The sequence below is a fragment of the Ammodytes marinus genome, assembly GCF_949987685.1.
Source record: "Ammodytes marinus genome assembly, chromosome: 20".
NCBI classification, from domain to species: Eukaryota; Metazoa; Chordata; class Actinopteri; order Uranoscopiformes; family Ammodytidae; genus Ammodytes; species Ammodytes marinus.
In genome coordinates this window covers 6,250,159-6,276,462 of record NC_137224.1, presented here as the reverse complement: position 1 = coordinate 6,276,462, position 26,304 = coordinate 6,250,159, and the positions used below count along the sequence as shown (strand labels likewise).

Below are 26,304 nucleotides of genomic sequence, written 5' to 3'. Positions count from 1 at the left end.
CAGTAGTACACATACTAGGCCTATCTAAGAAGCTCGAAGTAGTAGCTAACTATTTGTCCATCTATCTATCTATCTATCTATCTATCTATCTATCTATCTATCTATCTATCTATCTATCTATCTATCTATCTATCTATCTATCTATCTATCTATCTATCTATCTATCTATCTATCTATCTATCTATCTATCTATCTATCTTTCTATCTAGAGCCATCTCTTGGAATCAGTACAAAAAGATATTTAACGAGCCCAGACAGTCCAATGGCTTTGAAAGGAGAGAGTTGTCCTGTACAGTTTCAAAGGATCACACCGGTGTTTTTGCAAGTTTTAGCGAATACGACAAATTATTTACACTTAATAGATCTGCTGACCAAACAATATTGTAGCGTTTGAGTGATTTTTTTTTTTTTTGTTTAGAGTTTTCCCAGCATCCACTGCTCCCATAGTTTCCCCTCTGGCATAGAAGAATCAATTAGCAGACTGTTAAGTTGTTTCAGTGCTCCATCATTATTCTGGGTCAATGCAGTTTTAGTGATCTAAAGAGAGGAATTACCATCTCAACATTAATGTGACTTTGACAAAAGATTTACGCAGATTTAACATTTGTTGTGATGGTTTCCGCAGATATTAAGAGTGAAGTATTTGATTTTCATAGTACAAAATCAATGGAAACCAACAGCTTCCTGGAAGGCAGGAAATACCTTTGTGAAGATTAGAAGTGTCCTCAACAAAGGCTCTATCGTGTGGGCTTCACCGTGGACTTTGACATGTAAGTTTGTAAGATATCAAAGTAATCGCTTAATAAATGGAATTTCAAACATAGTCAGCAGTAGTTTTAACTAATAGGCCTACTAACACATGAAAGATCACTCATATGGTCCCCAGTTAAATAGCTTAGTCGTGGGTCTAAACAGCACTTTGACCAGTAAAGGTTTAAGCCACATCTGAATTCTTAGTAAAAGTGAACTAGGGCGAGCGTCACCACATACAGTAGATCAGGGTTTATCTAGACCTATCTATGTTGCTTAGCTTATCTGCTTTGGTTACAGACCAAATGACACATTCACAGGTGAATTTTAGCATAGATTCTAGTGTGATCCCCTCTATTATTATTTAAACACTGTTGTCCTTGAAATACATGCCATGCTGATATTTTTTAAGTTTTTCAGTATCAGTGAAAAGGCCCTGATCGGTATGCCAGGCTCAAACCCGTAGCCGACCCATCAGTCATGATTCTGCGTCTTCGTTACGGACTGTAACTCACCACAAATCACCCACACACACTCTGTCATCCTGGCAGCGCGGGAGGGTCTGCCCACACGGCCATTAGCAAACCGCAAACACTTTTATATTTACTTATAATTAGCACAGAGAGATGGCTGTTTGTACTGACTGAACTTAGGAGCAGCTTTCTTTTCTTTTCTTTTCTTTTCTTTTCTTTTCTTTTCTTTTCTTTTCTTTTCTTTTCTTTTCTTTTCTTTTCTTTTCTTTTCTTTTCTTTTCTTTTCTTTTCTTTTCGTCTTCCTTCCACTCTCCTCTCCTCTTCCTTTACATGGCACAGATGGTAAGCCAATGGCTTGGCCTCGTTCAGGCCAGAATTTCTGTGTTTGCGTCGGCGTCGCCTACACGGTGCGCGTGTGTGCCTTTGGTGTGTGTGTTTCCGCCGTGCTGGTGTGTGGTGTGTGAATGGTGAGTGTGTGTCGTTTGGATGTCGTTGATTTCATTGGTTTGCTCTTGATCTTCGTGTGTGTGTTTGAGCTTGCCGTGCGCTTGGTGGACATACTCCTCCTGGCCCTCCTTGCTGTGTGTGTGTTCCTCGTGTGTGTGCGTCAGGTCGTTGTCCACCAGTGTCACGTCTTCTTGTGTGTTGGTGTGAGTGTGTGTGTGTGTGTGTGGTTCCTCTTGTGTGCCGGTCACCTCCTGGACCCAGCCCCTGAAGCGGCTGACTCGGGTGTAGAGCGCGGGAGAGGAGGGGTCGGAGCAGCCGTAACCGCCGGCGACCACCCCGGTGAGGAACCATCTCCCTCTCTCGCCCTGGCACACCAGCCCGCCTCCAGCGTTGCCCTGACAACTGTCTCCACGCAGGAGGCTGGTGTCTGGAGGACTGCCGGCGCACAGGGTACCGTGGCTGGAGAAGCTGTCGCCATAGCGCTTCTTGCATTGCCACGACGACATCAGAGGGACCCAGGAGGCAAGGACCGAGTCTGAAAGAGAGGAGATGAAGAATGAGATGGTTAGAAGAAATGCTGAAATAATGAATTGATTTGAACGTTTCAAACATTTATCAAGCAATAGAATAGAATAGAATTTTAATTTGCAACACCACCAGGGTTGGTGGTAATTGATTTCGGTACATGGTGGTATCTGCTTCTGGTTACACAAATAACAACATACATCACGATAATAAAGTGGATCCATCAAAATGTTCACCAACATCCCATTGACAACAGACAAAGACATCGACAAGACTAAGAATCTACATCTACAGAATTTACAAATTACAGCTGAGGCTGAATGGGAATCTCTTCAACCATACATCTAATTCTGTCTTAACACGAAAGGAAAAAATAAAAAAGTCTCTTACCTGGTCCAGTCCAGCCAGCGGTTACCATGACAACACAGGAAGATGGAGTGCTCCCTCCTGCTGCAGTGTCCGCAGTAGGTAGGCACGCTGCGTTGGTGTCAGGGTCAAAGGTCAGACAGTGACCCTTAGCGCTCGGGAGCTTCAACAAAGCCAGGTCATGACCTCCGCTCTGACCCTTAAACTTCCTGTGAACCACAATCTGCTCCGGGGTGACGGTCTGCTGAGAAGCCCCCACACGCACCACGTACCGGGATGCGTCGATGCCCAGCCTGAGGGGACAGAGAGAGTGAGGGGAAACTTAGTGTGTATGGATTTATAAATGAGTGTAAATGAGGTGTGAAGATGTTTTGTGGTTTTGTGTTTTTACCGGCTGATACAAGAGGCAGAGGTCAGGGCCCAACACGGGCTGATCAGAGTCCCACTACAGAGAGGAGCTCCGGCCACTTCCTGGGCCTGAAGCCACACGGACACCTGCCAAGGCCACGTGGTCCTGATGGAGAATTTTGGGGGAGAAAGCAATAATTAATAAATAAATAAATAAACAAACAAACAAATAAAGCACTATTTTAAAACTCCTTCTTTGTTCTTCTTTAGAATTTTTTTTCCTTTATTTATTTTAATTTAAAGGGCTAGGAATATACAGAGGAAAAGACATGACATTTTGAAAGAAATTGCTCCGGGAAACGTAGAAAAGGGGTTTTAATAAGGGAGGTCCTATTAGGAGTTTTAGCTATTGGTTTCTGAGCAACAAAAAAAATTGTATTCAGCACAACTTCACACTCATAACCTCACAATCAAAGCAAAAGATTGCCACATGGTACCAAAAAGCCACTATGTCGTATCAATATGTCAGTGGTAAGGCTTAACTGTTGATTCCTAAGGCACCATTACAAACTAATTGGTACGCATTGTACAAACAAACGAGGCTGTGAACTCTACCTGAGCATGTTTTCCTCCCCTGTGTTCCTCCCCTTGCTCTCCTCCTCCACCAGTTTCCTCAGCCCACAGCTCAGCTCTTGAGGCTCGGGCCGGACCGTTGACCGCGGTGCGATGTCACACCTCACGCCAGCGTCCAGCCGGCGCCTGCAGCCCTCCATCCTCTGGCCCAGAGACGGACACTCTCCCAGGAACTCCTCCTTCCCCGTGCACCTCACCCGGTCCAGGTGGATGGGCCCTTTGCCCTGACCGAACCCACCGGCTGCTAGCGCTCCACCGCTGGGGAAATGAGAAAATGTATGACTTTTTGGGCATTTTCTTTTTTTAAAGCTATACTTTGTAACATTGCTTTCTTGGAGTGTATTTTGCGACACATCTGGTAGATTTCCCTTCACTTCCTGACTTAATGTTTTGGGGGCAGACGGCAGCGATTGAAAATACTATTTAGAGAAGAAGTCACAAAACAAATGTAATTGGAATGGTTATTGTGTGGACCAAAAGAGAGAAATAATATGAAGAAAGAAAACAGCTTTAGTAGTACAGCTTTAATATAACACTTCCATTGCACACATACAGTATAATTCTAACAGTCAGTCAGTTACCTGTGTCCAAGCTGTCTGCACACCACGGCTGCATTCAGATCGTTCCAGCCCGAGTCACAGATACTCCCCCAGTCTCCATGGAGATACACCTCCACCCGACCCTCCTTCCTGCTGCCGCCTCCCACCAGACGCACCAGGGGCCCTGACAGGGAAGAGAGACACTCTGGTCTCATTCATATTCATGTGTGTGTGTGTGTGTGTGTGTGTGTGTGTGTGTGTGTGTGTGTGTGTCTGCGTACTGCGCTCTGCACTGTTAAATGTCACCTGTCTCTTTATTCACAATCTTTTTCCCATTCTAATAGACTGTGTCTGTACAGGAGGCACAGGACCTCTGGAGCACACAGACAGTGAACACGGCTTTATTCAATCTGCTGTCAACATGTGGCATTTAAACTCTTTGGGACGGACAGAAAAACCCGTGTTTTGACACCCAGGCAACAATACAGTGACATGGATGGATGGATGGATGGATGGATGGATGGATGGATGGATGGATGGATGGATGGATGGATGGATGGATGGATGGATGGATGGATGGATGGATGGATGGATGGATGGATGGATGGATGGATGGATGGATAGATAGATAGATAGATAGATAGATAGATAGATAGATAGATAGATAGATAGATAGATAGATAGATAGATAGATAGATAGATAGATAGATAGATAGATAGATAGATAGATAGATAGATAGATAGATAGATAGATAGATAGATAGATAGATAGATAGATAGATCTGTAAATAGCTCAAAGCCTGGCATTAGACCAGCACTTTGCAGGGACAGCTTGCCCTTTTGGGATAAAATGAATTGCAGTTGCACAGTCACCGAACTTCTGCAGTGCAGTGCGGTGTAATGAAACCCTTTTGTCTCTGCTGTTTGCCGTCTTTTGTCCTTACTGGGATTACTTTCCAATGAACAAGTAACTCACAAAAACAGTCTGGTTTGCCTTCAAACAACGTGCCACAAAGCTGACACTAGTTCTCCTAATTGAGGCATTGTTAAGCAAGGCACATTTTTCATATGGAGGCAGTTTCAAATAGATTAACAGACATTAACTAAATAACGTACAAACAATGTGTACAGCTTTTCTAGGTGATCTAAGGTGATATAAAGTAACTTGACAAAATAAGAGAGATTGACATAAGAAGGCAGCAGAAAATAAAAGGGTTTCAGTCTCTTATTGTCACGGTTGGAACACATCTTATCTTCTGGTAAATTGTGAGCAGTGAGTGTACAGCAGGCAAATGTACAGCAAAAACCAAAAGCTCCACATCTGAAAATTTATTCAATATCAACCACAATGAGGCAAATCTTTTTCTCCTCTACATTTATGTTTGTTTTTTATTGACACAAATTAGAGGCATCAGGGCCCCTAAAAAAACACTCCAGTGTCTAATAGATCAGGTTGTTGTTTCTGGCAGTTCTTCTCATAAGTTACTTTAGTGTTCTATTATTCTACTTACCTGCCCAGGGACTACAGGTGGAAAATAGCCATTTGATAAAACCTGGTACAATACATTTTCACCTTGCCTTAACCAATTTTAATGTTTCTTTGTGTACATTGTCCCTGTTCAAATAAAAGTTACATTACATTACCTGTGGAAGGTGCGATAGCCGGCACTTCATTGGTCTCCTGGCTGGGGCGGGCCCTGCAGCGTACGCCCACGTCCTCGCTGTGTGAGCAGTCAGTCCGGCCCCAGATCCCGTGAGGACAGTCCAGCAGAGAGGGCTCGGATCCAGCACAGTGCACGTCATCCAGCAGGATCAGACCCACGCCCTCACCAAACGTCCCGTCTGACACCACCTCAGCATGGCCTCTAGAGGGTGAAAGAGACTGTTTAATACTTTGGAGACCAATTCAAAAGATAAAGCATTATTTCAAATACTCAAAATAACTAAATAGAAATTGGTTGTTTAGCAAATACTGGCTTATGAAAGGTGATACATAGATTAGATACACACCAAAAGTTGTCAACAGAGTATCAAAGAAATGTCACTTAATTTGGTCAGAAAATGTTACGTTCATCAGGTGCATATTATCAGATCAATGACCTGATTTCCCGTTCCTTCTCATAGTTACAAATAGTTTGATAGGTAATCAACCAATCAAAACATTGGAGTACCACGACCTTATTAATAACAAGCATTTCCCAGTTACTACTTATATGAAGATTTACTGAACCAAGCATTTTTCCCTTTACCTGTATCCCAGCTGTCTGCAGACCACGTCGGCATGCTGCTGGCTCCAGTGGTCGTCACACACCGTCCCCCAGTCTCCGTTATGGAACACCTCCACCCTGCCCTCCCAGGGACTGTCTCCTCCAACCAAACGCACCACACCATCTGAAAAAGGTTCATATTGTGGCTGTTAGAAAAAGTCTTAAACTTGATTAAAGACAGATACACTTGACTATAATGAAATCATATATTCATCTAAGGGGAAAGATTATATTTGACAAATGCTACATTTACCATTAACACTGATGTTGAGATTAAATATTAATCTTTATTTATTTTTTATGAATGGAAGCTGCTATTTCATGCCAGTGGATATGTTACTTCTCATTTCCCATAAATCCTGTTTCCGATGTCATGAGGATGTTTCTGCTTCATGAGTTAATGATTTATTGATGTTCTTGAGGATATGAATAGCCGCTAGAAGCACGTGTGTGTGTGTGTGTGTGTGTGTGTGTGTGTGTGTGTGTGTGTGTGTGTGTGTGTGTGTGTGTGTGTGTGTGTGTGTGTGTGTGTGTGTGTGTGTGTGTGTGTGTGTGTGTGTGTGTGTGTGTGTGTGTGTGCATGTACCTGTATAAGGGCTGCAGGAGACCCCGGCATCCTCCATGTGGTCACAGTTGTGCTGCTCCCAGTCGCCATGGGAACACTGATCCAGGAACAGCTCGTTCCCGGTGCACTTCACGGCGTCCAACTGGATCGGCCCTGAACCCTGACCGAAGTGAGCCCACGACCAGGCCTTAGCCACACCCCTAAAACACACACACACACACACACACACACACATCCATCCATCAATATCTGTGCCAAATGTCATGGCAATGCATTGGATAGTTCATGAATATTGAACAGCTCCTACAAGGATTCTGTTGCGTTCATGTTGCGATTATTTATTAATGCTGAAATGCTACAGGAAAGCACTTTTGTGTGTTTAAGTGTGTGTATAAATAGAAAAGGTATGAAAAAAATATAGAATGCATCATATTGTAGAATGATTCCTACACATGCATGTTATCCTCATGTTTTTTTTAAATATGGAGCTTTCTAAAAAATGCAACCCTTCTTCTTTCTCTCTGTGTAAACGTAAAAAAAAGAAGAGAAACATAAAATACCCAGTCAAAAAAAATTCAAACACATTTTACTGTTAGAAAATAGTGAATAACAACCAAAAAAAAACATCCTGTTTACTACATACAGTCAAAGAGTGCTGGTAGGCGGCAAAAATATCTACCTGCGTGGTATTTGTTCCTTGGTATTTGACTGTTAGTTCGTGGAGCAGCTCATAGACCATTAACATTATGTAGGAGTAATGGGTTTGGGTGTCAGTATGTCATAAATCTAAAATGAATAACGATGAAAGGAACTCCCACACACTGTCTCGTATTCTGCTGACACATTCATTCTGTCAAATAATAAATGTGCTTTTCATAAAATTTCAACGAATAAATGTGTCAGCAAAAGGAAAACGAGACAGTGTGCGGGAGTAGTTTTCAATGTTATTTATTGCACCCTCCTATTGCATATTCAGGGGTGCAGAGATTGCCTTCAATAAATATAAAATCCCAAAAAATATAAGAACATATCAATCTTTTGAAGCACACACCTATCGCAGAAAGGAAAAAATGATCCAGGTGGGAAAGGCAAATAGTTTTAAGTTGAAATTGCCTCTTATTGTCAAACACCATCAGCGCCTGTGTGCCGCTGTGTCTGAACATGATCATGTTTTATTCAGCAGCACAAACACAGATGCTGAGATGTCTCTCGCTGTTTGCTGAGATGTAAATAGAACTCAATGTTGAACATGGAACTTCGTCTCTGTTTGATTCTCACAGTTTGTCGGAGGATGTTACACCTTCTCCGCAGGGGGATACAGGGAGGGAAACACCTGCGCAGATTCACACAACATCTACGTTAACGGGAGATGTTTACACAGGTTTCAGTTTAATATAACTTCATGCTCTTTTCTTATTCGCTCAAGAACTTCAGGGCAAAAAAACTCTATCTTACTCCTTATTTGACTTTTAATGAGAATGCCCGATCCTGCTTCTGTAGGGAAAAGGTTCCATACTGCCACAGCCCATCCTAAACCAGTGAGGCGGGAGTCAATGTGGACAATAGAAAACCGTTCCGACAGCAAGTTTGCATCAGCTGACTCAAGAAACTTCACTTCCCATCAACAGATGTGCAAAGAAAAGAGGAGACTTCCTTCTGGCCACTATAACACAAATTTTTCAAGGTAAACTTAGATAAAAAAAGCTAATTATTTTATCCTAAAAAGGTTTCTCTTGGCAACCATCTACAGTAAATGCTCATTTATCACGGTGCATAATGCAAACATACCAGCTGGGTAGCCATGTCCAATTTAAATGATAACGCTTATGATATTCAATATTTTTAAAACACTGTAGTTCATTTTGCCCAACAATTTGGCCATTTATGTCTTAGTAGGAAGCAATGAGCTATAGGCAGGGGAAGGAATTCAGAAAGTATAGAGAGACGGATATAGATCTGTTGTTCTATATCAGGAGTTGATGACATAAACAAAGCATGACGTCGTTCTCATTCATTAACGCAGAGTCTAGTCTCCACAGCTTCCAGTGTGATTTTAATGTGTGAACCTCGTGGTTAAGGCGTATGGGAAAAGTGTCACCAAACATATGGAAACTTGGTGTGAAGGTAAAATAAGTGTCTGATGTGTGTACGCACCCGAAACCCAGCTGCCTGCACACCACCTCAGCATCTCTGTCGTCCCATTGGTCGTCACAGACGGAGCCCCACCTCCCTGCATGGAACACCTCCACACGACCTTCAAAGTCCTCCTCTCCTCCAACCAATCGCAGCGGAGGACCACTGCCTGAGAGAGGAGGCAGAGAGGTATAGCTGGTCAGACTGCATCCCTCCTGTATGCCTTTCTCCTTATATATTTATTTATCCAAATGTAAGTGAAAAGCTTAGTTGATATCATGTCCATTCATTTAAATGATTTTTTAGCCTACATAATTAACCCTAATGTGCATATATGTTTTTTTTTCACAAGTTAGGCCTATATAGTGTTTGTAAGGGGACCAATTTGTATATATGAATTAATTAGCTTCAAAGTGTTCAATATTTTAAAAATTAATTGGTTTAAATTGTTAAATGAGAACAGAAAAAAAGAAAAAAAGTATAACTCTATAGGCCTAACCCTATAACCCTAGGGCCTATAAGAAATGGATTTCGAATTGATAACTTGGGAAAATTCTAGTCCAAACTACTACAATATTAACAATGTGGGAATGCATAAAATGTTACTATGCCTAAGAAACCAAATCATGTTCCGTAACTCTCTCAACAAAAATATTAATAACTCTGTGTGTGTGTATGAGAAATATTCAGGTCTGGTTGCCATGACACAGCAGAAGTCAGACTGACCTTCCGGGGGCGCACACACCACTGCCGCCTCGTTTCCATGGCTACAGTCTCCGGTGACGAACGTCCGGCTCCGACACGTGCTCAGACTGTTCTCGTCTCCACGGCAACCCAGGCGCTCGTAGTGGAAGAGGCCGGAGCCAGAACCGAACTGGGAATGCTGCAACGCTGCGCCAATGTCACTGATAAAAATACATTTAAAAAAAGGACAATGCATAAAGGCTGAGTCAGAACCAAAGGTGTATATTTACAGGGGCGTAGCATAAAACTCTGGGTTCTATACTGTAGTCTCTGTGGGCCCCTTTTCTACCTTGATCAATAACAAAAGAAAAATTCATTTTGTCTTACAAATAATTGAGTCTTAAGTCTGCAAACGTTTAAAGAACTTTACTCCTTAAATCGTAACGTTTGCTTGGATATAAATGTCACGCTTTGCGTACCCGAATACAGTCTTGTAGGCTTAAAGTTGGGCAAATTATGATAGGCCCTACCGCAACAGGGTGTATAGTGTGTGTGTGGGAACAGGGAACATGACCAGCTTACGCTACTGGTCAGAACGGTGTTTGGTGTTTTGTGCCCCCGACGGAGCCTTCAAAGCAGCGCTGGTTAAGGTTAGGGTTAAGGTTAAGGTTAGGGTCTTCCAGGCAGCTCTACACCATCTAGCAGTCAGAACTTGTGTTTAGTTTCCTCTCACCCCAGGCCCAGCTGTCTGCAGATGACACTGGCGTCTCTGTCTGTCCAGTGGGAGTCACACACCGCCCCCCACTGGCCGTTCAGGTAAACCTCCACACGCCCGCTGCCAGAGGACGAGCTGCCAACCAGACGGGCCGCACCTAGAAAATAGACAAGACAGTTTCATGATTTTTTTTCGATTTATTGTTTAAAGCTGCATAAAAGGTGGAGTCAGCGATTCTCGAGAATGCTTGTTGTCAAAATCCCTTTTTTTCAAAATAAATCAGTGACTATCTCCACACGATCCGCTACCTGTAAAAAATCTGGTGTCAAAACACATCATAGGCTTTGTAAACTGGTATGTAAACAAAGGGTAAACAAAGGGGCCCACTGCAACATGCCCGTGTACAGAGCCAATGCTGTGTATGAACACCAGATTTTTTTTCAGCCTACACACAGAAGCCTATAGGGCAGGTAGCGGACCTTGAGGAGATATTCACTGATTTTGACAAAAAAGAGATTTTGGCAACCAGCGTTCTCCAGAATCCCTGACTCCATGTTTAATTGATTATAACAAAACATTTGCTATTTGAGGGCAGCAATGAAGTTGTCTGGCAAACATACAACTCTGGAAAAATGTAAGAAAACACTTGAAATCTTCCTTAAATTGGCATCTATACATTTACACAAGAAAATACTCTAATTGAAAATATTTGAATTAAGAATGAGGATATAATTTCGTCAGTATCACATCTTATAGGCTACTATCACATCCTGGAGAACCATGGTCGTACCCTGGTGGCAGTCGCAGTATGCCCATCCGATGGCCCCAGAGTTCTGTCTGAAGAAGCACCAGGGGTTGGACTCCCGGTCCGGGTTCCTGCAGTAGCTGTGGTCTCCCAGTCCTCGGCCCGGGTACTGCATCACATAGTCTGGAAACTGTGTCCACTTCAGACAGGGGGCGCCAGAGTCCGTCTGAGAAACTGTGCCGTTGTAGTAGCCCAGCTCTGTGAACCCCTCAGAGCAGGACAGAGGCACTGCACACAGAGAGAAGGAGGGAGAGGGGAGAGGGGAGAGGGGAGAGAGTGAGTGAGCTACAAGGGCAGAGGTTTTGTTTCAACATGGGAGGGGGGCACATTTTAAATGGGGGGGGCTTGTGGTTCTCCCCAGAAAATCGTAAGCGTCAAACCCTTAGCTTGATGTATTTTGGTTAAATTTCCACAAGATGAAGATGAAACAATCTACTTTAGGGGTGTCTGAAATCGTATGGAAACATATAGTTACATGTAAGAATAATATATAAATGTTTACACCCAATTAACTATTATTTTTTACCTCTTTTGGGGAGGAATGAACCTTTCCTAAATATTGAGGGGGGCATATCCCCTGTATCCGACCCCGAAAGCTACGCCTATTAGTGAATAAATGTTGAGGAAGATGGTAGAATGAGATGTTCTGGATGAAATAAGGAGGATTTGGGTCAGAGAGGACAATGTGAACGGGAAAGTTTGGATGAATTGAGATGAAAAACGAGTGGAGCTGCCCTTATTCAAGTCACATAATCCCCGTGTGAGTGTTTTATCTAGACATAAAGGCTTACATGGAGGAGTCTAATGTGCCGTCCACTGCAACAGCAGGGTCCCGCCTAATGCATTCACTCTGGCTGATCCCTGTTGAACTGGTGAAAATCTCCATAACCTTAAAATTGCCCTTAACTTAACATGGTGGGTAATGGGACACTTCCAGTAATCTTCTCTGAGAAGGAGGGATGTGTGAGTGAAGCTTAAGACGGGCCGAGAGGGAAAGTGCTGACATCAAAGTGATGGTAAATTAGGCCAACAACATGTACAGCAGTTTATACACTGTAGCTTATTAAAACCTTACATCACACATTCATGAAAAGCTCATTTGACTGCAGACCATAACAAGCACAGCAGTGTGCTTAAAGGTACCAGGAATTTAAGTGCTCGCAGATGTGCAAAGTGATAGGTTGAAGTGGCTTTTTCGTGAGTTTTAGGATGTTAATAAAAAAAATAATTAACTAGCCTAGAAGGAGGATGGCAGATAAGACAGCTATCCTCTTATATTAAGGGGCCATCTTGGTTGTTAATAGATGAGATCTATTTTTCAATGTGTTGGTTTGTTTATATATTTCACTCTGTTCATTTATATGAATATGTATTCATAATCCCAAAACAAAAATGCTATTATATAAAATGTAACACTTTTTGGTTCCATTCCTCTGCAGATTCAAATTCTGCATATAAAAAATCGATAATGTGTTTTATTATTATTTTATGTTTCTTTATTTTCTTGTTACCTTCTATCTTTTCCTGTTTCATTCCTTTCATTCATCAACTGATCTGAAAGTATGAAAATCCCCCAAACCAGAGGGAAAAACAAAAAGACAGCGAATGATAATGTGATAAAGTATTTTTCCCCTGTAGTGTTGCTACCTTCTCCTAAGGATTTCATTTCAGCACCTTTTCCCTTGCACACCCCGACGCTTTAAGTGTTTTTTGGAGCAGGCAGCTTCTGAACTATGATTAATGGCAGAGGTGCTTCAGTAACCAGCAGCGGTTCTTATCTCTTCGATACACACACACAGCCTGGCCGTCCTGGGACATTATCTACGCAGTGCAACCCTCATGCCCACCTCGCACAATAACACAAGACACAACAGATTTGCTGCATAGTGAAGAAAGAAACACACACTGTACAGTGCAGCCAGATGCAGAACACACACACACACACACTCTCTCTCTCTCTCTCTCTCTCTCTCTCTCTCTCTCTCTCTCTCTCTCTCTCTCTCTCTCTCTCTCTCTCTCTCTCAGACTGAGGTGTGTCCAATTTGGAGGAAGATAAGAGGAAGAGCAGGAGGATGGCAGGAAGTAAAACAGAAATATATCCTCAAATGATAAATAATACAGAGCACACTCAAGACACTGGAGCCAAAAACAACCTTCACTGGTTCCCAAACCTTAAAAAAAAAAAAAAGCCTCAGGCAGGAAACAGGCGCCTGTCCCTTTAAGAAATGCGACACAGGAGGAAACTGAAAGTGAAGTAATTTCCTGGGAAACAAACGGTCCTTACTAGTCTTCTTCTCCCTCTCAGACCCGCACTAAAACACGTAAGTAGCTTTTACTCAACAAACATTTCATTAGAACAAATAACAAGTTAAATACATGTTGTGTGTAGGTTGTAGTTTCACTCCACTGTCTGCTGTTTGAGCCTTTTCGTTTAGAAATGCTGCTCTGTAGCGCCATAAACAAACGACAAACCCTTCCTCCTTGTTGGCTACAAAGTAAACATTCAAAGTACATTATATAAGAAAAACTAACCGCTAGGTCTGTCAAGGTCTATTTTTCAGCTTTTGTGAAGCTTTAAGCTTCACGTCGTCTCCGTGATATTGTGGTGTGTTTAAAGGCATGAAGACTGAACTTTGAACTTTTGAGTTTATGTTAACGAGAGGTCAATGCAGACAGTAGTGTCCCTTTTTAAATATTCAAAATAGAAGAATACTTGCATAGTATTTTTGATAACACATGCACACAAAATGAAAGTGGGGGCGGTTGCTTTTTGCAGTCTGTGCTTTAACAAAAATAGTTGCAAATGATTTATTTATTGTGGATTTTATTTGTTCCGCTTTAAATGCACTGAACATTAACAAAGACTTTGTTTGTTTTAGAAGAAATCTTCACAAGTTGGGTCCTTACCCAGGAGAACTCCCATCTTCTGATTCATATCATGTGATATGATCAAAAAATCCCCAACAACTACTTTACAGAAATTGTGGTAAGATTTTTTTATTTAATGACATTTTTCTCCACTCTTGTGTAATTTTCCTGTTTTTCATGCATTCATTTTGTGGAAGCCAATTTTATATTGATTAGTTTAATTCTACTCTTGTCTCTACATTCATTATTTGATCATTGTATGAAGTGTATTTCCTCTAATCTTGACTACTGATGTATCCTGTCTGGAGTTTCTATTGTAATTAAATCAGTCAGATTGGCCATCTTGGAAGCTCCCAGATTCAGATTAGCATTGATGTCATCAAGAACCAAACTTGATTGTTCCATTGTTATTCTACCTATCTGACCATGTCAACCATTGTGTATAAAGCAGCTCAGTTTGTGTCTACAACTCAGTCAAGACCCTGGCATTGCTCTGAGCAGGATTGCTCTGGTCTTCTCTCCATGCATGAATACTGACCATAAAAAGAGTTGTTTTCATATTGGACTTTTGTGAAGTTTTCAACAAAAAACTTCTTCCCCAATTTTAACTGTTTGCTGTGTTTTTTTGTTTTCCAGAAATGGCGTCTGGTAGCAGCAGCCTCCTGTGTGAGGATCAGTTCCTCTGTCCCATCTGTCTGGATGTGTTCAACCGTCCCGTCTCCACTCCGTGCGGACACAACTTCTGCATCGCCTGCATCTCCTCCTACTGGAACGGAGCGCCTGTCTGCTGGTGTCCCGTCTGCAAGGAGACTTTTACCAGCAGACCTGATCTCAAGGTCAACACTTTCATATCGGAGCTCGCTGAGCAGCTCAAGTCGTTGCAAGTGACGGACACTAACATCTCTGACCCGGACCAACAGCAAAGGAATGCCAGCTGTGGTGGTGGGGGTGTATTATGTGATATTTGCATCGATGGCCAGCAAGAAGCGGCCGTCAAATCCTGCCTGGAGTGTCTGACGTCTTACTGCGACCCCCACCTGGAGCCTCACCACAGAGCCGCGGGGCTGAAGAGGCACAAGCTGGTGGAGCCCGTGGCTAACCTGGAAGACAAGATCTGCAAGGCGCACTCCAGACTCCTCACTTCGTTCTGTAAGCAGGACGAGGTGCTGCTGTGTGCCCTGTGCGCCAGCTCCCGCCACGGCAACCACGACATAGCCCCCGTGCAGCGAGCCTACGCCGAGATGAAGGGAATGGTGGGCGAGGCCGAGTCCAGAGTGAAGACAATGCTCCAGGAACGGCAGCAGAAGCTACGATCCACCAGGGAGTCGCTGAGACAGAGCAAGATGGAAAATAAAGACGCGGTGGCAAACGGCGTGCGGGATTTGACCGCGCTGGTCTTTGCCATTCGACAGAGCCAGGCGGAGCTGGTGAAGGTGATGGAGGACAAGCAGAGAGCAGCAGAAGAGCAGGCGGAACGGTTTATCGGAAGCGTTGAGAGAGAAATCGCAGAACTACAGAGGACATCGGCCACATTGGAGGAGCTGAAGCAGAACCAAGACCAGCTGGGTTTCCTCCAGAGCTTCCCCATCCCGTCCCTTCTCCCTCACACCATGGACCTGTCCACCTTCAGCTTCAACCGACACGTGGAGATCCATCACGCGAGGAAATCACTGAGCGAAACGGCGGCTCAGATGCGAAAGCTGCTGGATGAAATGGACACGGATGTTAAGAACGACGGGACGGATGTGTCGAGCGCGGCGCAGTTGAGATACGCGCAGCAGTACGAGGAAGCGGTAGTGCTAGACCCCGACACCGCTCACCCGCTGCTCATTTTGACCGATGACAGGAGGCAGGTGAGGTACAGTATGGGCTCAGGGCTGTGGGGACAACAGAATCTCAACCCCAACATGTTTACCGAACATCTGGCGGTGCTGGGTAGGAGGGGCTTCTCGTCGGGCAGGTTTTACTTCGAGGTGTTCATGGGTAGGAAGGCAGAGTGGTGCCTGGGCGTTGCTACAGCGTCGATCCAGAGAAGAGGCGCGCTGTGTCGGAGACCGCTCTGTGGACTGTGGGCCCTCTGGTTCCTTGAGGATAAGTTCGAAACCTTCAGCGCTCCCAACTCGCCGGTGCATTTGGGGAAAGTGGAGAGGGTGGGTGTGTTTGTGGACTATGACGGAGGTGAAGTTTCTTTCTATGATGTACAGAATGCGACGCTCGTTTACTCGTTCACGGATTGTCTCTTTACCGAGGAACTGTTTCCATACTTTAATCCGTGTGATAATGAATATGGCTCCAACTTGGATCCGATGGTGATTGTTCCTGTGAATCAGTAAGGAGTGAACGAAGGCTTTTGGAGTTTCACAACGATCTATAAAAAGCAACTGATGTGTTTGATTGCACACACAAAAAATCGGAATTTGATCAAAACAAATTAGTTAGAGCAGCATTTGTAAAATTCAAAAATGTGCCTTTAATCCCAAACTGTGATTTTTAAAATAAATCCGTATGTACAAACGTGTTGCATGAGATGTAAATACAGAAAGCAAAGAGTGTATAAGATCCCTAATAGATCATATGAAGTGGTGTTGGTGTGGGCGCAGGGAATACCCAGTAATGGTTATTTTAATAGGAGAATTCTAAAGATAGGATGTTTTATCACAAAATCTGTTTCCAGAGCGTTATAGTGGATAATTAAATATCAAAAAATCTCTAAAGAATATAATCTAATGCATTATCTACATACACCCACATGTAACTGCACGCTTCCCTTTCCTCTGGTGCCTCATCACATAATGAACACTAAAGAATTATTGACTCCACACTGTGTAAATGTGAACCCAGTACATGCAAACACATCTTTGGTAACTAGAGGTTATTTTAGCAAAAGTCAACATCAAATGTCGACCACGGCACACTATAACATCAGGAGTCAGTACTCAGGACCCTGTCAAATGTTTTTGTGCTATTTATGTTCACTCGCTGTGACTTTTGGGAATTGCCTTCAATGCAGAGAGTGCTGTGAGGTTAAAATGATGGAATTCCCCACATTTTTTTCATTTTTTCTCCTCTTAAGTATAAACACTCGTAAAGCTGCCTCTACGGTGCAGGCCAGGTAGTGGCATATTTAAAACGCTTGTTTTGTCTAAGCCCCAACCACAGCGAGTTCTACCAGCATCCAATGCTAAAGTGACCTTAAATTAAATTAAAAATTAAGTGGGCACTAAGAGGTGGTACCAAAACTGAGCAATTTTTCATTGACTCCCTTGTTAAATAAGCTGTTTTCACAGCATTATTAAACCTATGTACGGCCTGGTCCATGTTAAGGTCATATCTCCATGACAACACACACACATGGTGCTAATCCGCACTACTATGTTCATGTGACGACATGACTTCCAAACATTTCACTTTGGTCTGACAACAAACAAATCAAGAAACTGCGTATGAAGTATCAGCCTCACTCTGTCATGTGATTTAACAAAGTGCTGCTCAGACCCTCAGACAGTGTTTTCCACCACAGTCCTACATTCAGGCTTCTAATATATGTTACTCTGACATTAAAGTCTGCAGGGCTACAGAGGGAGAGGCACAGGGGGGGTCGATAATAAAAGTGATGGATGGCTGAATTCCATTTAGCTCCTTCATTTTCAGGGTCCTTCTGCTGTGCACGTTGGCTCACAGCTAACCGGAACACTTTATGTTATTAGTCACATCTGGGCTTTTTCCTAAAATGTCTGCTGGGAGAAAAAAAAATACCAATGTGTCTTGAACACAAGGATAAAATAGATGGATTCATCGGCTAAATTCACTTAGATAATTGATTAAAAAAAAGTAGTAAAAACAACACATGCCATCCGATACACGTTCTTTATTAAATCACTTACATGATTCTTGCTCTTCTGGGTTTGTACACTCATTGTTGAATGCACGTATTAGAAGTCACTTTGGATAAAAGTGTCTGATAAATGTAATGTTATGTAATACTTTTTTTCACCTGTTTGTTGACGGAACACTATAACACTAATATTTCAAAAGTCAAATATTTCATTAAAATCAAACTGTGAACATATGTTTATTTTCTTCTTTGTTATGTTCTTTTTTCATTTTTTTCATGATGATCGACCAAAATAGTATTTCAAGATCTGTGTGCTCTGTAATGTTGATAAAACTTTTATAGCCGACTTGATGAAATTTTAATAGAGTAAAAAGAGAAAAGCCATTACGTAACGAAACCATGCAACCAGACATTTCCCCAGTGGTTCTCTGTGATATCCCTCCCTTCAGTGAAGGCATGGACATCTTACCAATATTTTTCTGTTTTGTTTTCATGTTATTCTCAATCTGCGTGTCCGGTTTTCATCTTTAAATTTCACCAATTGTAAATATCACTTCCTCCCCTCGTCCCTGGTATGATTCAGTCAAGCTTTTATTCATCTCAACACCCGCAACGTTAACACACACACACAAACACACAAACACACACACTTACAAACACACACAACGACTCGCTGCTAACTCCCTCCACATTGCCTCCACAATGGTACTGTGCCCATGCCCATCGCCATGGGAACACTCAGTCTCCCCTTCTCCCATAATCCATTTCCCAGCCACAATGAGTATTTGACACGGTTCACACTCGGAGGCTTGCTGTTTGGGGGGTGGGTGTGTGGCAACAGCATCTTCCACACAGAAACGCGGTCATTATTTTAATAAATACAGAACAAATTTGGGAAATTTCAGTTTTTCACTACTTAACCTGAATTTGATGCTTTCTTTGTGCAAAGGGAAGAGCTTAGAGAATAGCCTACATTGCAGATGAGCATCTAGTGCAACATTTTATGATGTCTTATAATGAAAATCAACTTGTTATCTAGGTGCTAGTTATTCTCAGAGATGGAATCCACATGCTCTTACTGGTTCAACTGTTTTTTCTGTGTGTGTGTGTGTGTGTGTGATTGTCACTGTCGTTTTCACTTGACTGTCAATGTGTGTGTGGCTCTAAAAGCGCAAATCTTTCAGTTTCTCGCCCCACCCCCCACAATCATGGCGTCGTCCACCACTCCTCCCAGAGGTGTGGAGAATGGGATAGGGGGAAAATGGGGAAATTAATTGCGGAGGGGAAGAGGAGAGGTACGACTTGAGTGTGGGAGAAGGGCTTAGGCGATGGATGGATAAAAGAGAGAGAGAAATAATGGGCATGGGCAGAGTGGTTTCATGAGCGTCTGAGTCAGAATGTGGGTTAAACTAGAGGGAGAAACACAGATGGAGCATATGGGGAAGAGATGGCGTGGGAGGATGGATGGATTTATAGCCTCACACACACTTACCTGAGTTCTGCACCTCATTTAAATAGCTGTCCTCAGCCACCACCTGCAGACAAGGAGGAGAGACACAGCAAGTTAGACACACAACCAGGATTTAAGGTCACAATTACAGTATTCTGACAACTATTAAAGGCAAAAATACATATTTTTATTGATACAAGAGCAGCCAAACAACAACACAGACTGAGGTTGTGATATCAGTTGTCTGTTCATTTGTAAAATATCTGCTGATAAATGGTGTTAAATTAGACATTGTGTAGTGGAACATATTTTCATTGTACTTTTATCTATATTCGAGCATCAAACATCCAAATATGAAGAGAAATACATTTCAATTTTAGAGACACTTAGTTGTGGATAAAAAATGTATGATGATTTGTGAATAAATTATGAGGGAAAAAAAATCCCGTCCTTGATGAGTAAATGGTTTGTATTCCACATTTATACAGCACTCACTCACTTCAAGTTCTTGTTCCATAAATCTAATCTCCATAATGTATTCAGAAATTGTTATACACATTTGTAAATCTTTTTTTGCGGCTCCCTGTTGAGATGTATTGTTCTCCTCCATATTTATTACGGAGCACCTTTAGAGAATAGTTTGATATTTTGAGAAAATACACATTCGCTTTTTTTTTGTATGTCATTATTCATTTTGACTTTAACAGGAAGTCAATGGGCCCATGCAGTCAGGCAATATTCAGCACAAGGCTTGTAGTTTTTACACTTTTTACTGCGGATTACAACAAATGAGATGTCACATGTTAAAGCAGTTCACTTCAGAGGTGCTGGTACGCAGATATTGTGTTCCCCAGTTACCTGTCTCCTCCAGTCTTTATGCTAAGCTAGGCTAATTGTCAGCTGCATATTTACCGTACAGACACAACAGTACAGTGGCATCAGTCTTCTTATCTAGAGCAAATAGGAATACATATTGAACTATTTATTTGCAACTTGTCTCATGAATGGTGGAACATGAGGTGGACAAATAGATGTTCTTCTCTCTTCCTTATTTTCAAGATGCATCTATTATTTTATGCAGTAAGTTTGTCCCAAAAAATAACTGTTTTTGAATATTCCACCGATTTTTGTCTGTTACTTGGTGCCAAATGCTTCAACACACATGGCATATTTAACATCAACTTTACTATCACTCTTGAATAGTAGTCGGCTGATCAGAAGCTTCTTTGGTTAAGGGGGTAAGTAAAGGGATAGGGAAAGATTGTGTTCATGGTTATAAGAAGCTGACATTGATAGTCTGGTAGCATCCGTCCATACAGTCTGATCCCTGAAAAAGCATTCACAGCACTGACACAAGATCCCGCTACATTGTTCTCCCAGCCACGAGCGCTCCTCATCCTAACAATTGAAAACATGACCAGCAATGTCATTCCTTTGGTGAGGAAAGTCTCCTCGAGGGCACTTGTGTAACTGCAGAGAGCGAGTGAGAGAGAGAGTGCCCACAAATGGTGATGGTTCTCTACGCAAAGAGACGATGAATTTTAATGGCTACTTAGGATAATTCTGACACATTCTTGTACAAACAGTACAGTGATGAATTCAGAACCATTTACTATTCTGCTTCTTTAGCCTTGGCGAATGTGACCGCTCTCCAAGCAGTTTCTACTTATTCCTGAATATGAAAAATGTTCAGGTCAAGGTCAGAAAACAGAACAAAGGAAAGTGAATAGGTAAATGTTCATGAAGGTATTTGTGAATGAGTTCTTTCATTAACAGCAGGAATCAGCCATCAACGAGGGAAAAATATCACAAGGATGAGCCACCCAGGTGTGAAAGTCAGGTGTTAAAAAACACAAACACACACACACACACAATTGACAGAGTGTTGCATCTGGGGCCATCAGGTCACACCTCTATACAGTAGGCCACCTTGTAGAAAGTAGGAGGACTCACACATGTCATTCACACACACACGCTCTCTCACACACACACACACACACGCACAGTGCTGCCGCTGTGGAGTTACTGTAGTGACGGCATTGAAATGCAACACTTTCACCTTCACACAGGTGCGTTCTGCTCTCTAGTGGTCTCTCATAGCCACACACACACACACACTCTCACACACACTCACACACACATATGTTTAACACACATACAAACACCTCCCAAAAGGCTCTGCTCCTGCCTAATGTCATCAGAGGAGGAACAGGTGACCTGTGCTAGTGAACATGGTTGCTGATATATCTCCGCTCGTATCAATCACACGGCTCGATTACGACCCTAATCTGTCATGACGCTCCCACAGCTGCGGCCACTGCATGGCAAAGCAAACAGCCATAGACACTCTCTCTCTCTCACACACACACACACACACACACACACACACACTGAATAGACATGGAACTGTACAGATGGACAGGAAAAAATGAAGATGCAGGAGAAGCCATTTCGGCCCTGAGCGAAAACACATGATGGAAAAGGCGCTGAAGTGATTTTAGTCCAAGCTTTTAGTCCCCATGTCATCCTGACTGACTGGTTGGTACTAGGAAGGTTTTGGGAAATGACAATGTTTGTCTACAGTTGATTTATTTCCCTGCTTTTATGGTTCATGCACCATAATGCTGGGTTTTACCTTGAAGTGCCAAAAGCTCAATTTAACAGTTTTACAATTCAAATGTTTTAGGTCAAGGTTTTTTTTCCTCCCGTCCATCATGACGTGTAATCTTTACCGTTTTGTCCGTGTAAGAGTAACAACATAAAGTGGGACAGGGAAATTCATGCTTCACATCACATCGTCTTGAAATTGTTAGTGCCGAAAGCTTTGAGACAGCCCGGACTCTCTGACAATTACCGTCGATTTTAAACATCAAAGTAAAGTGAATGTTCCTGTACCATCCACTCCTGTCTCATGTTTGCAAAGTGTCTCTTTTGTGGAGCAGAAGCAGAGCAAGGTTATGTAACCAACTGGTTGATGCAGCACTGCTAGTGTGATAATAGGGCAGAGCTAATAAGGATTTTCCCTATTAATTTATTTTCTCAACTAATCAATTGGTCACAAATAAAAACTTGTTTCGATACTGTCAAGATATTCTACTGCAGATCTACTCATTGTGAGGATTCTGTTCAAATGAAGTAAAAATGTTGCTGTAATTCATAAATGCTGATGTGCACTTAACACTCAAGGTAGAGAGCAAAAAATAAAGAATGTAGGCCTACACAGAGCAGGACACTTGAGTCTGATGTATGGTTAAGGGTTGGCAAAGGTTGGAAAAGGTTGCCGTCGTCAGTTGCTGTGAGCATAACCATGAAAAAGTCAAAACCATGCTTGGGTTGCAACGACTTGAGATGAAATACACTGCCTGTCAGTGAATGTTTTGCCCCTCCCGCTGTCTTGCAGGCAGCCCTCGCCAACCTCAGCTGGAAATTGGCTGACATTGTAGGTCCATCAGCTGATCCACAGTATTTCTCCTGGGCCTTACGGGCTATAAAAGCTACCCACTGTGCACACGCTGTCTCTCCCTTCCTACAGCTGACATCCACCTTGCATCACCTTCTATTGCTTCTGCACCTTCACAGCGCACATGTCACGACAGTTTGTGACAATGTGAATGGTAATCCAAAACTACATTGCATTTCTTTAAAAGAAAAAAAAGGGGCTATTGCAAGTTAGACGTATGCTAATTTCTTGGAGATAAGGTTGGTGGATTTTTCATCCAAATGTAAACAGCTGACACAGCAGGTGTTCAAAGGTGCTTTGCTGCATGTTTAGGAGATCTGGGTTGATTGATGCGTCAACAAAACATCTGGCTTTTACCCAAGAGACCACTCCTCGTTTCTCATTTCATGCCTGATCTCGTTCATTAATAAGCACGTGGTTCTCATTGTAGCTATCCTTAAAAGATGACCAAATAACCAAGGTCCTTAACTTAACTTCTGAAGACTTTTTGTCTCAGGAACTTAAAGGAATACTTCACCCATACGGAACCAGCGTTCAATCATTATAAAATAACTATTATAATATAATGAATGAGGTTTTTCTTCCCTCAGTCTTCCCTTAGTCTTCCCTTGGCCCAGCTGTCCTGTTATTCCTGACCCTTACTGTGATGTCACAGTAAGGAACCTGTAGGGTTAGACAGTGAGACCATAAAACACTCTTTCTGCCTTTTCTCAGGCTAAGATGATCCGATTTCATTTTTTTTGCACATTTATACTAAATAGGATCTCCGAGTTCAATACACCTTCATATTCCAACCGGTGAAGTAGGCCTTTAAGTTATGCTGGATGTGATTTAGAATGAAGCAGAGTTTTGAGGTCCATAGGTTGACTTCCAACTTTTAATCCATTCTATTTTTGTTAAGCATCTTGGCCCTGATGTTGCGGGCAAAACAACATAGTGCTTCTCCTGCATTCAGGTGTCTCCCAAACAAAAGATTCACAGATGAAGTTTAAATGAATGAGCCTCATCACCAAGGTGCTATTTGTGCTGCATGCACGGCTGCTTCCACTGTTAATGTCTAATTAAATTCTGCGCAGCACTGTACTCCACTAATGACTTCTGCAGCGGCTTTGCTCATAAGCTACACATTAGCAATATAATGAATAATAGGTTGATTTAGCAATAATGTATTATTTACTTTTCAACATGCAGCTTGAAAAATAAGAACTTCTTATCAATTTCTTCTTATACAGGTGTATCTCGTATATATTTTAAGCCTTTTTTTCATTTGAATTTTGATGTATACAGCTTACAGCACATTGCAATAAAAAATCCAGTATAGATTTGTATATAATATTAATTTTTTTGTATTGGTTTTATGTAATATTCCAACATTTTGAGGTGCTGGGATTTTTCACTCTATGTGTAATGTATAAATGAAAGTTTCACTTTTGTTTTCAATTGAATTACAGGAGAACAATGTACATTCTCTTATTTTTTTTAAAGCTGCACCTGCAAATGAGTGAACATGACATCCAGCTGATGCTCTGACCCACACAGCCGACAACAACACCTGCTTCGCTAGTTTCCAGTTTCAACGTGTCTGAGTTTGACTGACTGAATGGCTGTGACAAGCTTCAACAGCGCGTGCACGGTTCACTACCACATCACCGGGGGGCCACGCGAGCCACCGACGGGTCCCTCTCATGATACCCCGCCGAGGGGGCTGAGGGAAGGGGGGGAGAAGAGGAGGGCGGGGAGGTTGTGATTGAGACCTGTGTGTGTGTGTGTGTGTGTGTGTGTGTGTGTGTGTGTGTGTGTGTGTGTGTGTGTGTGTGTGTGTGTGTGTGTGTGTGCGTGCGTGCGTGTGCGTGGGTTTGCGCGTGAGACAACATAGTATCCGCCTAATTGGACAATGCGCTTTGATGGCGCCATTAATTGGCTGAAAGACACATTAACGGTGTTTGATGCGCTCTTAACGCCCCGACCTGCACCTGCTTTGTTTGAAATGCATGCGGAACAAAAATCAATGGTATTGGGGCTATTGAAAAGCATGAAAACACACACGAGTCAGTCCGTAGCCTACAGTTTATAGTGGCATTTCCCTGAATTATGATTCTGGTTTATCAATCTTATTATCGATCTAGTTTAGGTTGTTTCTCTCAAACACAGCACAGGTCATCAGAGCGTGACTATCAAGGGTGATAAAGAAGAAAAATTGAAAAGAAAAAAATCAAAGGAATTTAAAAAATCAGGCCACATTGCAGAATCAACCCCATCATCACCATCATTATCATCAGGCAGGGGCACGTACGTACCTCCGCGAACAACGGTAGCCAGAGGCAGGCGGTCCCGATCAAGCACAACATTTCCCGGCTGGTGAGAGCCATCCTTCCCGCCCGGTGTGTCCGTGTCATAGCCAGAAGAGCCGCCGCCGCTCCACTCCCATGTCTTTCTGAGTCCAACCTGTCCGCGAGGTGAACCGCTATATCCTCCCTCTGTAGTCACAAACCTGCTGTGTGTGTGTGATGCTGTAGAGTAGGAGGAGGTTTTTTTTACGCACAGAAAAGAAAAAGACAGGGTGCGGCACAATAGACACCTCACGAGATGGATAACACACAGTCACACAGAGAGATCCAATCCTGGGTGAAATAGTGTCGAGCTCTGCAAAAACCTGATGCCACACACACAAGCGTCTCTCTCTCTCTCTCTCTCTCTCTCTCTCTCTCTCTCTCTCTCTCTCTCTCTCTCTCTCTCTCTCTCTCTCTCACACACACACACACACACACACAATCTATATCTGTCAGCTACATGATGAATCATTGATGAATTGTGAAGTTGAATTTGAGTTAATCACTTCGTGTTGTATATTTAGGGTTTGGCTGTTGACAGATGACCTTTTAAGCTGATGAATGAGTGTCACTAAATTAACCTCAGTCAAACACACACACACACACACTTGCACGCACACACAAACGCACACAACACACACACACACACACACACACACACACACACACACACACACACACACACACACACACACACACACACACACACTGATGAAAATGAACACCATGCTTGCACTTCTCTTGCATATTTACGGCCGATAGGTCAGATGCAATCATAAACTCTGCAATATGATATCTGTCTTCACTAGAAATACCAATAATCCAGTCTAGTTTAGTGGCTTGCGGATCACTGTTACGCTCCACATCTTACCCACATGGTTCCTCCTAATAAGGAGTTGATGACCAGTTACCCCCAAGATACAAGAGGTCACATCTTTTTCAAACTGAATAAATAGACTACCTTTTCTGGTGCAAATTCATCTGAGGGTGCTTTAATTTAATTTTGATTGAAATACATTGTTTGTGATAGAAAATATCTAAAACTGACGTGCAAAACTTCAAATCTAGTCACGAATGGCATCATTTTGAATATCATTTATCACTTCTTTAT

At 42.5% G+C, this 26,304-nt stretch overlaps 2 protein-coding genes across 2 annotated transcripts; one reads left to right on the top strand and one right to left on the bottom strand.

Moving 5' to 3' along the window:
* Positions 1-1,588: 1,588 nt before the first annotated feature.
* LOC307267388 (neurotrypsin-like) lies at positions 1,589-25,259 on the bottom strand (the record flags this gene model as incomplete). Its single annotated transcript, XM_080049705.1, has 14 exons — positions 1,589-2,205; positions 2,586-2,854; positions 2,953-3,075; positions 3,525-3,800; positions 4,124-4,265; positions 5,726-5,946; positions 6,331-6,472; positions 6,935-7,113; positions 9,068-9,211; positions 9,769-9,951; positions 10,464-10,602; positions 11,236-11,478; positions 19,446-19,488; positions 25,161-25,259. 14 exons carry the CDS (start codon positions 25,257-25,259, stop codon positions 1,589-1,591), a joined length of 2,820 nt encoding a protein of 939 aa, XP_079905831.1.
* Positions 14,757-18,039, top strand: LOC307266492 (E3 ubiquitin-protein ligase TRIM21-like; the record flags this gene model as incomplete). The annotated part of the gene is made up of 1 exon (XM_080048530.1): positions 14,757-18,039. One exon carries the CDS (start codon positions 14,757-14,759, stop codon positions 16,449-16,451), a length of 1,695 nt encoding a protein of 564 aa, XP_079904656.1. The 3' UTR covers positions 16,452-18,039.
* Positions 25,260-26,304: the final 1,045 nt, after the last annotated feature.